General features: G+C 41.0%; 1 protein-coding gene across 1 annotated transcript in view; it reads right to left on the reverse strand.

The window, feature by feature from the left end:
* CHAF1B (chromatin assembly factor 1 subunit B) overlaps positions 1-17,360 on the reverse strand; it is a 37,153-nt gene that overhangs the window by 9,987 nt on the left and 9,806 nt on the right. Inside the window, exons 5-7 of the mRNA XM_042780998.1 lie at positions 15,675-15,771; positions 14,438-14,522; positions 13,705-13,798 (exon numbers count right to left, since the gene is read on the reverse strand). Coding sequence (XP_042636932.1) covers positions 13,705-13,798; positions 14,438-14,522; positions 15,675-15,771 — 276 coding nt within the window. The remainder of the gene's footprint in view (positions 1-13,704; positions 13,799-14,437; positions 14,523-15,674; positions 15,772-17,360) is intronic.

A 17,360-nucleotide genomic window follows, 5' to 3' on the forward strand; every position in this document is an offset into this window, starting at 1 on the left:
ACTCAGCTGCTTGTGGTAGATCCCACCATGGAGTTGACTGCCAGTCTCATCATGGGGAATAACTACCACCAGCTGCCCAGCCGCTGAACCAAGCCCAGCCAAGTTGACACACAAACGTAACCACCACAGGTACCTTCTCCCTATTCTTACCTTACACTTCCATCCTCAAGTAATCCATTTCAACAACCCATTTATATATGTCATTTCTATATTTCCTCCATGCTCATATAATCATTACAACTAGTTATAACTCAATCACATATACATACACATATGATGGTTTTTTAAAATCCAACTGCTTTTCAAAATGGGGTATTATTTACACTTTTTCTTATTTTGTTTTTCTCAAATATTCTTCATGAAAGTCAACTTACATAGCACCAATACACACTTTTTTAGTAGTTGGGTCATATTCATTGGTTTGAAAATATCCTAATTCATTCACTCATCCCCTTCTAGTATCTGAGTACCGCTTTGTTTTAAGTTGTTTTCACTAACTAGGAACAATGCTTGCAAAAACACCTTTGAACACATCCTCTCATAAACTATACTTGCATTTCATAAGGAAGTCAGTCTCAGGCATGGGACAGACGGACTGAAGGGTGTATGTATTTAACCATTACCAGACTGCTTTCCAAAAGGCTGTATCAATTCACATTTCCACCAGCAATATGCCTGTTGGCAATAAGTATTTTCTTTCCTAGTCTGTAGAGATATCTAGTTGTTATATCACTTTAATTTGCATTTTCCTATTAGTGAGTTTCAGAACCTTTTCCTATAACAAATATAGTATATTTACAAAATACCACATGCATTGTAAGTTTTTGCATACCACACAACTCCCTCATGTATTAGTTTCCTATGCATGCTATGAGTGTTATATGTGTGTGCTTATTATTTACATAGGTGTGTTATGTGTGAAAATATGGTGTGATTGCTCTTCTGTGAACTGTTTTCTTATATTCATTTTTCCTCCTTGGTTTTTCTCTTTCTCTCTCATGTTAAGTCTTTGTTTCCTGTACCACAAATATTATTTTCCAGTTCCATCATTTGTTAACTGAGTTGGCTTACAGTATGTTTTGTCATACAAATATTGCACAAACACAGTCAAATAGATGTATCATTTAAGAGCTTCTGGATTTCCAATCTGTTAGGTCTTCTTCACTCCTACACTGTCCTAGATTTTCTTGCAAGAGTTTTGTATTTTTCTCTTTTATATTATTATATGTATATATTAAATAAATTCACCTGGAATTTATTTTTATATGTGATATGTTAGGAGTCACAGCCACACTGTATCAACCCATCTTGTTGAGGGTCTTCCCCTTTTTCACTGACCTTTTACCTTACAAATGTGATATCCTCCAGGGACTGGTCCCTCTTGACATGTTTTAGAACATGATAAAGCTTTCCATTTGTTCAGAACTTATTTTATAATTTTCAATAAGATCTAGTCTTCTTCATAAAGGCCCTATACCATTCTTATTAAATTTATTTCCATGTATCCTATGGTTTTTGCACCATTGTGAATAAAGTATTTTTCCTTTTTCCATTTCTAAGTTCTTATTGCTAGTACAGAAAAAAAAAAAAAAAAAAGATTTGTATATATTTGACATATCCAGCCACCTTACCACAATCTTTTCTTTAATTGTGATATTTTTTTCAATCTCTTGGGTTTTCTAGAAATGGAATCCTACCACAGGCAGAAAGTCTTCTCTTTTCCAATCTTTTTACTTTCATTTTCTCATTTTCCTGCATTTACTAAAACCCTAAAGATAACAGCAGGCATGCATCTGATAGCTGATTTTAATTGAAAATCTTTTTAAGAGTAGCCATTTAGTAAAGGATGTGTTACTCCATTTAATAACTTTTATCATACTTAAGTAACTACTTGACTCCTATACTCTCTAGACCCAAGTGTCACACCCCAGATTCCCCACCACATACTATATTTGCATATAGTACGCTAATACATACTGTATGATTTACACTCTTCTTGGGCCCATATATCTGGCTAGAACTAGGAGCAAATCTGGCTTAAGCTCTACAGTCTGTCTGGACCCTGGATTATGTCATCTTCTTTATACATAGGAGGGTACTCAAGCCATGCTGCTGTTGATGTTAGGTGCCATCGCGTTGGCTCCAACTCATAGCGACCCTATGTACAACAGAACGAAACACCACCTGGTCCTGTGCCAGCCTCACAATCCTTGCTATTCCTCAGCCCATCACTGCACCCACTTTGTCAATCAATCCATTTATTGATGGCATTCCCCTTTTTTGTTGATCCTCCACTTTGCAAAGCATGATATCCTTCTCCAGGAAATGGTCCCTTCTGACAACATGACCAAAGTAGGTCAAATGAAGTCGGGACATTCTCACTTCCAAGACCATTCTGGCTGCACTTCTTCCAGGGCAGCTTGTTTGTTCTTTTGGCAGGCCATGGTACTTTCAGTATTCTTCACCAATACCACAACTCAAAAGCATCAACTCTTCTTCAGTCTTCCTTATTCGTTGTCCCACTCTCACATGCATATGAAGTGACTGGGTTAGGCACACCTTCGTCTTCAAAGAGGTATCCTTGTTCTTTAGCATTTTAAAGAGGTCTTTTGCAGCAGACTTGCCCAGTGCAACATGTCATCTGATGTCCTGACTGCTGCTTCCATTGTCATTGATTGTGGAAACAACTAATATGAAATCTTTGACAACTTCAATCTTTTCTCTATTTATTGTGATGCTGCTTATTGGTCCAGTTGTGAGGACTTTTGTTTTCTTTATGCTGAGATGCAATCCATACTACAAACTATAGTCTTCAGTCTTCATCAGTAAGTGCTTCAAGTCGTCCTCACTTTCAGCAAGCAAAGTTGTATCTGCATATTGTAGGTTGATAATGAGCCTTCCTCCAATCCTGATACCATGTTCTTCTTCATATAACCCAGCTTCTCCGATTATTTGCTTAGCATACAGATTGAGAGTAAGAATGGTGAAAGGATACAACACTTACGCACTCCCTTCCTGATTATAAACCATGAAGTATCCCCTTGTTCTGTTCAAATGACACTCTCCTGGTCTATGTACAAGTTCCCCATGAGTATAATTAAGTGTTCTGGAATTCCCATTCTTCTCAACGTTATCCACACAATCGAATGCCTTTGCATAGTCAATAAAACACAAGTAAGCATCTTTCTGGTATTCTTTGCTATCAGCCAAGATCTATCAGACATCAACAACGATATCTCTCATTCCACATCCTCTTCTGAATCCAGCTAGCATTTCAGGAAGTTCTCTGTTGATATACTGCTGCAACTGTTTTTGAAATTACCTTCAGCAAGATTTTACTTGCATGTGATATTAATGATACTGTTCAATAATTTCCACATTCTGTGGGATCACCTTTCTTTGGAATGGGTACAATACAGATCCCTTCCAGTCAGTTGGCCAAGTAGCAATCTTCCAAATCTCTCAGCATAGACTAGTGAGTGCCTCCAGCATGGCATCTGTTTGTTGAAACATCTCAATGGGTATTCAGTCAATTCCTGAAGCCCTGCTCTTCACCAATTCCTTCACTGCAGCTTCAACTTCCACCTTCAATACCATTGGTTCTTGCTCATATGCCACCTCCTGAAATGGATCAACATCAACTAATTCTTTCTGGTACAGTGACTCTATATTCCTTCCACCATTTTTTTATGTTTCCTGCACCATTCAATATTTTGCCCATAGAATCCTTCAATATTGTAACTCAAGCTTTGAATTTTTTCCTCAGTTCTTTCAGCTTGAGAAATGTCAAGCCTGTTCTTCCCTTTTGGTTTCCTAACCCCAAGTCTTTGCACATTTCATTATAATAATTGACTTTGTCTTCTCAAGCTGCTCTTTGAAATCTTCTGTTCACCTCTTTTATCTTGTCATTTCTTCCATTTGCTTTAGCTACTCCCCATTTAAGGGCAAGTTTCTTCTTGCATCAGTCTCTTTTGACATTCATTTTTGTACTTTCTTCCTTTCTTGTCTTTTTAATGATCTTTTCCTTTCTTCATGGATGATGTTCTTGATGTCATCCCACAATTCATTTCAGTCATTGGTATTCAATGCATCAAATCTATTCTTTCAATGGTCTCTAAATTCAGGAGGGATGAAATCAAGGTCATATTTTGGCTCTCGTGGACTTGTTTTAATTGTCTTCAGCTTCAAGCTGAACTTGCATATGAGCAGTTGATGGTCTACTCCACAGTCAGCTTCTGGCCTTGTTTTGGCTGCAGACATTGAGACATCACCTCTTTCCACAGATGTAGTTGATCTGATTCCTGTGTACTCTATCTGGCGACGTCCATGTGTACAGCTGCTTTTATGTTGTTGCCAAAAGGTATTTGCAATGAATAAGTTGTTAGTCTTGCAAAATTCTATCATGCGATCTCCAGTGTTATTTCTGTCACCAAGGCCATATTTTCCAACTACCAGTGATTCTTCTTTGCTTCCAAGTTTTTCATTCCAATCGCCAGTGATAATCAACACATCTTGATTGCATGTTTGGTCAATTTCAGACTGCAGAAGTTGGTAAAAATCTTCAATTTCCTCATCTTTGGCTTTGGTGGTTGGTGTATAAATTTGAATAGTAGTAGTATTAACCGGTCTTCCTTGTAGGCATATGGATATTGTCCTATCACTGACAGAATTGTACTTCAGGATAGATCTTGAAACATTCTTTGTGATGATAAATGCCATGCCATTCCTCTTCAATTTGTCATTCCCAGCACAATAGATCATATGGTTGTCCGATTCAAAATGGCCAAAACCAGTCATTTCAAGTCACTAATGCCTAGGATATCGATCTTTATGCATTACATTTCATTTTTGACAACTTCCAATATTCCTAGATTCATACTTCATACATTACATGTTCCAATTATTAATGAATACTTGGAGCTGTTTCTTCTCATTTTGAGTTGTGCCACATCAGCAATTGGAGGTCCCAAAAGCTTTACTTCATCCACATCATTAAGGTTGGCTCTACTCTGAGGAGGCAGCTCTTTCCCCAGTCATATTCTGAGTGCCCTCCTACCTGAGAAGCTCATCTTCTGGCACTATATCGGACAACGTTTCAGGGCTATTCATAAAGTTTTCCAGTAATATACCAAACAATGTTTCACTGCTATTCATAAGGTTTTCACTGGCCAATGCTTTGAGAAGTGGATGGTCCTTTCCTTCTTCTGAGTCTGTCTTAGTCTGGAAGCTCCACTGAAACCTGTCCACTATGGGTGGCCCTGCTGGTATTTGAAATACTGGTGGCATAGCCTCCAGCCTCACAGCAACACACAAGCCACCACAGTACAGCAAACTGACAGATGAGTGGTGGACTCAAACCATGGAGATTAGCCAGTATTCTTCTCTGAGAACACTCTGGTAATAACACTGCCTGAGGTGATCTTGAGGAGCTTGTGGAGCAGTGGTTAAGGCATTTGGCTACTAATCAAAAGGTTATTGGTATGAACCCACTAGCCACTCCGTGGGAGAAAGATGAGGAAGTCAGCTTCCATAAAGAGTTATAGCCTTGGAAACCCAAAGAGGTAGTTCTAAGGTCACTATGAGTCAGAATTGACTAAATGGCAGTGGGTAAAGTGATCTTGTTGGGCTTAACATCTTGCCTTTCTAGAGATGATGAACCTGTGTTGTCCTTGCAGATTTTGCTGACATTTTAGGTTTTAACTACTGCCACCCCACAAGTTAGTCCAACCAAACTTGTCCCCATGTCTAACTCCTGTAACAAAAGGTTAAGTCATTATTAAAAACACAAAGAACTTATAATAGGAACTTTATCTTTGGCTTTAGAATCATCATCTCCATATACATATCTAGTAAAAAAGTACTCATCAGGCTCAGGACCACAGTCTCGTGGGACACTATAAGCTCAATTGGCATAACACAGTCCACAAAGACAATGTTCTACATTCTACTTTGGTGAGTATCAAACGGGGTCTTAAAAGCTTTGAGTGGACATCTAAGGTGCAATTGCTGGTCTCTCCCTGTCCAGAGCAAAGAATAATGAAGAAAATCAAAGACACAAGAAACAGTTTGTCCAAAGGACTAATGGAGCATGTGAACCCCAGCCTCCATGAGCCTAAGACCAGAAGAATTAGATGGTGCCCAGCTACCACTGTTGACTGTTCTGAAAGGGATCACAATAAGAGGTCCCAGATAGAATGGGGGAATATATGGAACAAAACTCAAAATCATTAAAAAAAAAAAAAATCACACTTACTGGTCTATTGACAACTTGTGGAACCCTCAAGACCATGGCCCTTAAGACACCCTTCAAGCGAGAAACTGAACTTCACCCCTGTGACTCAACTGACAGCAAACAATAGGCCTATAAGGTGAACAAATAACATTAGGAGGGTAAACATTCATTAGAACAAGCAAGCCTATGAGATCAAGAGGACAGCATTTGCCCAAGGACAGAGCTAGAAAGGTAGGAGGGAATGGAAAGAAGGATGGAGGGAAGGTGTGAGCACAGGGAAGAATTGGGAAGAATGCTGTTATAGTGAAGGCACTGCAGTAAATGTCAAAAAACAGAGTGTATATAGATTGCTGAATGGAAAACCAGTTTACTTTGTAAACTTTCACCCAAATCACAATTTTAAAAAATAAAAAAGTACTCATTAAAAGATTTAAATAGTTAACTTTTAAAAAGTTAAACTTGGCGACTTCTCTGGCCCCTCTCAGGGACCCGTGAACCTGGCCTGGGCCCCTCTCAGGGACCCATAAACCTCTTCCAGGAGCAGAAGAAAAACTTCTCTTTAAGTTTTGTGTGTCCTCTTCTCCTTACTGCAACCTTACATCTGGTGCGTTGGCCAGGAAGGGGAAGTGTGGTACAAATAATCTCTGCTGGAACAAGAGTGCTGCAACCCCCCCTTCTCCCTTTCCTCCTCCTTTTCACGGACCAGGAACCTCCAGCTGTCATCATCCAACACCGGTGAGTTTCCCATTTTGGCTAATTTCCCAATCCTGGACACCTAGATCCCAAGTCCCGGTTCCGTTTCCAGAGACTCTGTCCACAAACCATGAGCTCACGTCAGAGTTTCTTCCACTCCAAAAACTGAGGTGCCCTGGGGACGCCCTGGGTTCCCTGTCTTTCCACAGCATAGCCATTCCAGACCGAAGAATGCTAGAGGAGATGTCCCTTGTATTCTTCTGGTCTCCATTTCCAGGGTTCTGACAGCCCTCCAGGGGTTCTGACAAAGCGGCTAGGATGCTAGTCTTTGACAGAATCTTTCCACTGGAACTTAAGGGATCATGGGTAACCAGAACTCCAAACCAGACCCAACTACTCCCCTGGGGTGTCTCTTACTCCATCTCCGCGCTCTGGGGCTGGCTCAGGACTTACAATCCAAGCGCCTAATTTTCTATTGCAATACTGTCTGGCCCCAATAATAATTCTTAATGGCCTGAGCAAGGAACTTTCGATTTTAACATCCTCACTGATCTTGATAATTTCTGTTGCCACATAGGCAAATGGCCAGAGGTTCCCTATATCCAAACTTTCTTTTACCTGTGCTCCCGTCTCTATCTCTCTCTCTCTGCTTTACTTGCAATACCACCCAAATTCTCCTAACTCACCAAACTCCTATTCAAACCCCCTCAAACTCCCCCTCTAAAGACTCCTCAACCCCTCTCAATTTCCCTAGCCTAAAATCTTTGGGGTCAGAGTCCCCTTCAGCCTCTTCGGGGGTTTGAGTCCCCTTTGGCCGGATTAGGTAGGGTAGAGGGTTCAAGTCCCTCTAAGCAGCTCTAGTAGAGAGCTCACATTCAGTTTCGTTGGGGTTGGTGTCTGTCTGTGTGACTGTTTAGTGTGAATGATATATGTGAAGTTCTGCAGTGTAGTAAATTACTTAGGAAGGCTTTTCTACCCATAAGTCATTGTAAATTCAGTGGTGGAATGAGCAACTGAGGAGCTCCTGATTGTAAATGTTATCCACCTGGGTTATTTCTGTTGGGCGTGGCACAACGCAATGTTATGGGAGGTTCTCTCTCAGGTGCTTAGCATTCTAATGCTATGATTGACTAGTTTGGCCACTCTGCCAAGCTCAAAAGGAGGCCTCTAGAGGCAGAAATCTCTGACTACTGGTTGAGGAAGACGTGCTGCTGAAAGAGACATGTGCTGCTGGGAAAGAGATGCAAGAGACACGCGTTGCTGAGTAAGACACCGAGGGACATGCACTGCTGGGAGAGAGACTGTGAGAGACTTGGCTGAGAGACAGCGGGCTGGGAGAGAGACTGAGCATTTTTCCTGAACTTGAATTGTAGCCTGGTGCTTCCCTAATAAACTCCATAATCTGAGAGTTCTGTGTGGCCACTGCAGCGAATTATCGAACCCAGGAGAGAGGTGGTGGGTGCTATGGGAGGAACGGTTGGAGAAAGGGCTGGAGGGAGGCAGCATGTCTGGCCTGGCAGGAATGGGCCTTGGGCTATTGATGGTGATTCTGTCTTCCTATTGTGGGATTAGAGGAGGTCAGAACATGTGACCTCCTTGCCCTTTTTGCAAGTTCCAAGACAAGTTGCAAGTCCAGTCGCAGCATTTGAATGGGCCTGAAGTTGCATTCTGTGTGAGGTCAGATTGGCTAACAGTGTGGCTTAGCCCTCTGCTCCGGGGTTTATACGGAGACACCTTAGCCAAAGACCCACTGAAACCTTTGTAAGAAGGGCAGACGACCAGGTATCAGAGAGGTCCTCGGGACTTGTCTTTTGTTTTGTGTGTGCCACTGTCACTATGGGAGATACCCCCGGTAAATGTACTGTGTTAGAATACATTATGGTATTAGCCTCAGTCCATCTAGGTTAAGAATCTTTTATGAAACCCATCCATTAGAACACCCAACTTCCTCTTTTTCTGACCCACCTGAATCTCTTACAACTCCACCTCATAGACCACCCTTATTCAGCACAGGCACTTTCATCTCCACCTCCTGTTAACCCCACCGCACCCTCTCCGTCACCCCCACCTTCCTCTTCATTAACATCTCCAGACACCACTTCCCCAGAGTCCTTTATCACCCTTCCCAGTGAGCAGCCACACCCGTTCTCAACAGCGCCTTCTCTGTCCCTTATGTAAAGTGGTGACTTTGAAGGTGTTATCTGTGTCCATATTCCTTTCTCCTTCACCAGCTTATCTCAGATTGAAAAATGTCTGGGTTTCCTTTCTCACAACCCCACTACCTACATTAAGGAATTTCGTTGCCTCTCTCAAGCATATGACCTAACCTGACATGACATTTATATCATTCTTTCTTCTACTTTAAACTCTGATGAAAGGGAGCTGGTTCTTGGAATTGCTCGGAAACATGCCGACCAAATTCATTTAACTGACCATACCATGCCAATGGGTCCAGAAGCAGTTCCTGGGCAGAACCCTGGATGGAGATACCAACTAGAAACCCAATCTGGGTGGAATTTGCTGCACTCGTAGAAACACAATGCTCCAAAGCCTCCTAGTGGGCCTACAGGCTGTGTCACATAAAGCTGTTAACTTCGATAAACTGCGGGAGATTACTCAACTTCCTAATGAAAACCCAGCAACTTTTCTTAATCGCCTCACTGAGGCCCTTTTACAATATACTAGCTTAGACCCAACCTCCCCGGCAGGAGCTACTGTTTTAGCTACTCACTTTATCACCCAATCTGCTCCTGATATTAGAAGGAAACTGAAAAAAGGCAGAGGAGGGCCCCCAGACTCCCATCTGAGACCGGGTGAATATGGCCTAATTTAAAGTCTTTAATACTCGGGAGGAACAGGCTGAGGCAGATGGGGAATCCCGCACTTGCCAGAAGGCCACTTTGCAAGCCCAAGCCTTAGTGGCAGCCCTGAGGCCGGCACCTACTCGCCCAGCCAGAAACAACCTACAACTGGACCCTGCTTCAAATGCAGTAAGGAAGGCCACCAGGCCAAACACGGCCCGCACCCATCACAACCTTCCAGACCTTGTCCGGCGTGCGGTCAAATGGGACATTGGAAGAGTGACTGTTTCTCTGTGCCAAGACATGGGGGGGCCAACTCTTCCAACCCCTGACCAGCCGTTGACTGTCCTGAGTCTGGCAGTTGAAGACTGAAGGAGCCCCGACTCATCGACTCCAATCACTCTCGCTGAGCCCAGGGTAGCATTCAAGGTAGCCAGTAAGTTGATGTCCTTCTTGGTCAATACGGGGGCTACATATTCTGTCTCACCTTCCTTCCCGGGACAATTATAACCCTCCCCGGTCTCAGTGATAGGAGTTGATGGACACCCTCTAAACCCCAGGTAACAGGTCCTGTGACATGCCTTATAGACAACAGAACACTCATTTTTAGTAATGCCTACCTGCCCCACTCCACTTTTAGGCAGAGACCTTCTTTTTAAGCTAGGGGTCACCCTACATTGGACACAAGACCCCCCAGCAACACTTTTACTATCATTAACCTCCACTCTAGCATCCAGACCAAACCCTCCTTTACTTCCTGATTTAGTAAATCCCACAATATGGGACATCTCTAATCCTAGTATTGCTACCCACCATTCACCTGTTATCATTCATTTAAAGAATCCCTCTCATTTTCCCTCAAGACCCCAATTTCCCATCTCTCTGACACACCGACAGGGATTAAAACCTCTTATCCAGCAAACCCTGCAAGAACAAATTCTAGAAAGACCTCAGAAGGTCCCGGTGTCTTCATGAGTACAAATTATTCAACATACTTTATCCTTTCTTAACCATTCACGCACTTTACCCAATATTTCCCACTGTTTCCTTTGTGCCTCTTTTCTATGACCTTTACTTGCAGCTGTACCCATTAATTCCACTCAACCATCACTGACGCCCACACCCAATCCATCCTGTACCACTCCTCCACTACAAGTGCCTCTTTGGGAACCTGAAACCCTTAACCATCCTTCCTGAGTTTGTTTTTTCCTGAAACCCTTAACACATCCTTCCTGAGTTTGTTTTTTCACCAACAACACCTTATCTACCCCCGAGGCACAGTTTCTGCTCACTAAACATCTCTATTATGTCCTACACCTCTGCGGCCCCTGGCACTTACTTTTGGTGTAATGGAACTTTAACTAAATGTTTAAACTCCACCACTCCAAGCCCCTGCTTTCCAGTAACAATAGTACGCCAACTCACTTTGTACGGGGAATCCGAATTTTCCTGGCTATTCCACTTTTGCAGCAGCAGGAATAGCAGGTGGAGCCTTGGGTCATAGTATAATATCAGCCCAAGATTTTCAAACCCGTCTGGAGGTAACACTTGAAACCACTGCAGATTCCCTAGCCTCCCTCCAGCAGCAACTAACCTCTTTAGCCCAAATTACTTTACAGAATCGAAGAGCCTTGGACCTATTAACAGCAGAAAAAGGCGGAACTTGCCTCTTTCTTAAAGAAGAATGCTGTTATTATATCCACGAATCTGGTCTGGTGGAACAAAACGTCAATACATTGACTCAGCTGAGTAAGGAACTACGTAATAGACACTGAATGGATACCTCACCATTTGAATGGCTCCAATCACCACTAACAGCCTGGTTATTACCCCTTATAGGACCTCTTATACTAATAAGTCTCTTTTTTCTTTTTGCCCCTTGCCTCTTTAGATTTCTCCAAAACTGGCTTAAAGAAATGTCCAAAGTTACTGTTAACCAACTACTTCTACACCCATACACCCGACCCAATTCCCACTAACACCAGCCTTTAACCCCACTCTGACCCTGTTCAGCAGGAAGCAGCCAGAACGATAACTTCATAACTTCGCCCTTTTTATCACCAAAAAAGGCTGGAATGTCAGGCAGGAACATGGCAAGCCAAGCGGGTAAAGGATTAAGGGGAAAGAATTACAAGAACTGGTCAAGCAAGGGAGTGGCTGACCACACCCTATACTTGGCTTACAAGATCCTCAACTATTTCCTGCCCACTATGCTAATGAAGTGCTTCAACTCTACTTCCTGCCCCCATGCTAATAAGGTGCTTTAACCTTATTGGTTCCTGTAACACATATCCTACTCTCAATCTGTCCTCTAAGAACCAGGAAGAAAATCACTATAAAAAACCCTTTCTTTCACCTGGGCAGCGCAACTTCCCTGGCCCCTCTCAGGGACCCGTGAACCTTGCCCAGGCCCCTCTCAGGGACCCGTAAACCTCTCCCGGGAGTGCAGAATAAAAACTTCTCTTTAACCCCCTTCCAAAAAAAAAAAAAGTTAAACTTGTCTAAGAGAAAATGTCTATCACTCTAAGAAAGTGGCTCCCAATTTTGATCACACACACAGTCACCTAGATATCCAGGCCACACCCTGTTGTTGTTGTTGTTATGTGCCCTCCAGTCAGCCCCGACTCATAGTGACCCCTCCTTTGACCCCTCCTTGGGTTTCCGAGGCAGTATCACTATGGAAGTAGGATTGCCCAACCTTCCTTCCGAGGAGTGGCTGGTGGGTTTGAACCGCCAGCCTTCTGGTTAGCAATCAAATGCCTTAGGCACTATGCTACCAGAGCTCCCCAGGCCACACCCTAGACCAACTAAATCACAATCCCTGGGGTAGGACCCTGGTATCAGTAGTTTCTGAAGCTCTCCTATGGCTTCCAATGTGTAGACAAGAAACACTGCTCTAGTCAGAATTCACTGAACTGAAATGAAGCATACAAAACTGAAAGCTCCAACACCAATGTTGCTATCAGGCCCTCAAATCAAAAGCTTTGTTTTTACACAGGCACATGTACACAAATGTTTATAATAATATTACTCATAATAGCCAAAAGATGGAAACAAAATCATCAATGGATAAATGGATAAATAGATTGGGGTATATTCAATAAATAGAATGCTATTCAGCCATAAAAATGAATGCAGTAGTGATAAATGCTACAACCTGGATAAACCTTGAAAACATTATGCTAAGGGAAAGAAGCCAGACAAATACTGTATTTCTTCATATATTATATCCCTAATAGACAAATTCATAGACAAGCAATTAGATGTTGCCAAGGGGGTGGGAGGAAGGAAGAATGGGGAATAATTACTTAAGAAGTTGTTGTTAGGTGCAGTTGAATGGGGTGGGTTGTTCTTTTCCCCCTATTTTTTGTGGTTTACACACACACACACACACACATACATACACATATATACATACATATATATGTATATACACATATATACATACATACATACATATATAAGATATTTAAAACAAAAACAAAGACTAGTATGATGACCCCCATGTGCCCATAACCTATCTTCAAAAACTATAAACTAATGGCTAATCTTTATTTTTCAAATCCCTTCACTCATATCAAACCTGTGTCTTAATTACCCATCTACTTTCCCTCCTTTCCGTTCCCCTCCCATCCCTGGTAACAAACAAACAAAATTTTCTTCCCTGTGTAAACTTTTCCTTGACTCATACAATATTTGTCCTCCTGTGATTGACTTATTACACTCAACAAAGTATCCTCCAAGTTCATCCATGCTATGAGGTGATTGACAGAGTCTTCATTATTCTTTAATGTTGCATAGAATGCAGTGTTTTTAATAGGGTGATGAAAAAATTTTGAAACTAGATAGAGGTGGTCATTGTACAAATTGTGAATATACTAAATACAACTGAATTTAGTTCAACATGGTTAATTGTATGTTATGTGAATTTCATTTCAATAGGAAAAAAAAAAAAGGAAAAATCTTTATTAAACATACCTGGTGTGAGGAGCAAAGATCCATCAGGAGTAAAACTAAGTCTACGAAAGAATGATTTCATGCTGTCATCATGAAACATCCGGTAACTTCTTGCCTATGGCATACAAAGTTTAAATATTATCCCAAATCCGTATATTCACAAGAAGAGCTTACCAATGGCTACAGATTATCTTTTTATATTGCCACTTATTATTTATAAAGTAAAACATATCACAAACCAAATACACAAGACTGTAAGAGTAATTATTCATGAAAACTGATCACCCAGTTTGTTAAATAAAACTGTGTGTATGTATGTATCTGTGCATATGTGTTTCTATACACTTGCCTTCTTGTTGCCTAATGCTGGGATCTTCCTAGATCAGCAGTTCTCAGACCTGGGTATACCTTAGAATCATGTGAGGGGATCTAGAGAACAATCCTATCTACCTCAAGCCAAATGTATCAGATCCATATTTTTTTATATACTTCCCAGGTGATTCCACAGTGCACCCAAGGTTGAAAACCACTATTTTCTACATCATAGTTCAACCTACCCTCTAAGATTCCCCATTTCCTATGGACCAGCCCACAATACTAACTGAGCCTTCATCATCTGAGAAAAATCCCTATCCTAATTCAGGTGTCTTGTACTTAAGGCCAATGATCTAACTGCATGGATACGGGAGGAGCTCAGGACTTCCAAAGTCCCAATTAAAGTACTGCTGAAATGCAAAGCCAAAGTATTTTATACCTCTCCTTCAGCCCCTATTGCAGAAAGCATCTTTGAAACATTAAAGGCCACACGCTTCTTCTGTGTGCTGTACACCCGCAGCACCCTAAATAAAGAACAAAGTCTGATTTACCTCTTCTACAAAATGAGTTATGTTTCACATAGAAAGAACCTATTACCAAAACTGAGAACTTCTTCAACAATCTTCAACCTGCAAAACCATTTACGAATGACTTTCACATTTAACTAATTTATGACAAAAGCAAATTTAACAACATAAAGGAAATACGTCATAATTTTATTTTGTATTTAATGTTTCAACTTCTCAAATAAAATGTTCTTCAGGCCTGGTCTTACTTTTTAGACCTTGGATATGTGGTCTAGTGGTAATCTGTATGACTACAAAGAAATGTATTTTGTGTCGAACTGTCTCATTTTCAGGGATTTGCAAGAGTAAGGAAAACACCAGCAGGCAAATTTGTTTGTTGATGATTCATATTATTCCCACCAACCAATCAGATTATTTCACTCCTGACTGTCTGAATAAAAGACATATATCAGAAAATAAATAGCTTCTGGCATATAACAGGAGTTTCTATGAAAAATAAACATGAACTCTTCTACATTGCTTTTATTGGCATCTTAAGATCAATTTGTTATAAAGTATTTTGATAAATATTCAAAAGGAACATTTCAACTGTTAAGTAATATGCCTGTGACCCTGATTTTTTTTTAACTTTGTTCCAATAACACAATTCAGCGTAATTATACCAATAAACACACAAGGCCTCCTTTCAGAAATAACGTAAGTACTTTTCCTTTTTATATTAATTTAATCAGTCATTAAAATCACTGTATCAATAAACTATAATAAAAAATTGAATACTCCAATCTCACCTCTCTAAGTACTTCTTTTTGTCTAAGTCATATTTAAGAAGACATTTTTTTAAGTCTCCTGTGAATTTCATATGCAATTAAAAAGCCTATTTGATGTAAGAAAATTAAATTCTTTCTGTATTCATTCACCCATTCAATAAAGACTTAGCAAGTACTGACTTGCTGTAAGGTACTGTGCCTTAATTAGTTTCCAACTTCTTATTACATGTAAGATAACAGTCAAGCAAAATGCTTTATATCAGAACAAGAACAAAAGAATCACAGATAGACTATAATTTATATTGGTTTAGTCACGATAAAAATACCTCTACAGAAAACTTCAAGCAAATACAGATGAAGACAACTTGTAAAATTAATGTACCTGTCACAGCTCAGGGTAGCAATATATTGGCCCAAAGGATCCCAGGTTACACCTTGTACATAACTTTTATGTTCATTAAAAATTGAAATCTTTTGTCCTACCAAAAAAGCACACAACAGCATTACCAAAATCACACAAGCACAAATGGTACAAACTTTGACTTATGTATTATTACTTTTATACCATGCCCTGATGGCACAGAAAGGAGTTCTGTAAGTAGTAGGTAAGGCATTTGGTTGCTAATCAGGTTAGCAGTTCAAACTCACTAGCTGTTCCACAGGAGGAATACAATATGAGACAATCTACTTCTGCAAAGATTTAAAGCCTTGGAAACTCAGTGAGGGTTGCTATGAGTTGGAAATAACTCGACGGCAGCGGTTATGGTTTGGGGTGGCACAGCAGTTAAAGCATGCAGCTGCTAACTAGAAGGTCAGTGATTTGAACCCACCAGCTGTTCCAGCTGTGGGAGAAAGATGTGGCAGTCTGCTTCCATAAAGATTGTTGTTAGGTGCCTCGAGTTGATTTCGACTCAGAGTGACCCTACCTAGAACAGAACAAAACACTGCCCCAGTCCTGCACCATCCTCACAATCCTTGCTATGCTTCAGCCTATCGTTGTAGCCACTTTATCAATCCATCTCATTGAGGGTCTTCCCCTTTTTCTCTGATCCTTTACTTTACCAAGCATGATATCCTTCACCACTGAATGGTCCTTTCTGACAACATGACCAAAGTATGTGAGACAAAGTCTGGCCATTCTTATTTCTAAGGAGCATTCTGGCTGCACCTCTTCTAGGATAGATTTGTTCATTTTTCTGGTAGTCTATGGTATTTTCAGTATTCCTGGCCAACACCATAATTCAAAGGCATCAACTCTTCATCAGCCTTCCTCATTCATTGTGCAGCTTTCATATGTATGAAGCAATAGAAAATACTATGGCTTAGGTTGGGCGCACCTCAGACTTCAAAGTGATGTCTTTGTTCTTCAACACTTTAAAGTGGTCTTTGCAGCAATATGACATATGATTTCTTGACTGCTGCTTCCATAAGTGTTGATTGTGGATCCAAGTAAAACAAAATCTTTGATAACTTCAATCTTTTCTCCATTTAGAAGGTAGCCATAAAGATTACACCCTTATGAGCGATCAGTTATGTCTATGCAGGGGGGACTGTGCTCATGACCATGTATAGGGTTGGTAGACAATGTTTCTACAAGTGTATTTGTGTGTTCAGTAAGAATTTCCAGGTATATAGTAGGGCTGACAAGGGACTAGGTTGTAGTCACCTCTTGGCCACAGCCAGCTATGTAGAGGGAGCAAGCAGTTGAACCTGTGGGCTGGGGAACTTGGTCACAGGGGGTATCAAGCTCAACTGGCATAACATACTACACAAAAACATTGTGCCACATCCTACTTTGGTAGCGACTGGGATCTTAAAAGCTTGCAAGCGGCCATATAGATGTAATGATGGGTCTCTCCTCATACAGAGCAAAGAAGAATGAAGAAAACCAAAGACACATGGAAACAATTAGTCCAAGGTACTAGGACACCATGTGCTCCTCAGCTTATATAACTACAAGACCAGAAGAACTAGATGGTGCCCAGCTACCACTGTCAACCACTTGGAGGGGGATCTATATAGGAGATCCTGGATGGACTGGGAGAACAATGTGGAACAATACTCAAAA

This window comes from Orycteropus afer, unplaced genomic scaffold, assembly GCF_000298275.1.
Source record: "Orycteropus afer afer isolate SDZICR_OR568_19922 unplaced genomic scaffold, OryAfe1.0 scaffold00078, whole genome shotgun sequence".
Taxonomy (NCBI): Eukaryota; Metazoa; Chordata; class Mammalia; order Tubulidentata; family Orycteropodidae; genus Orycteropus; species Orycteropus afer.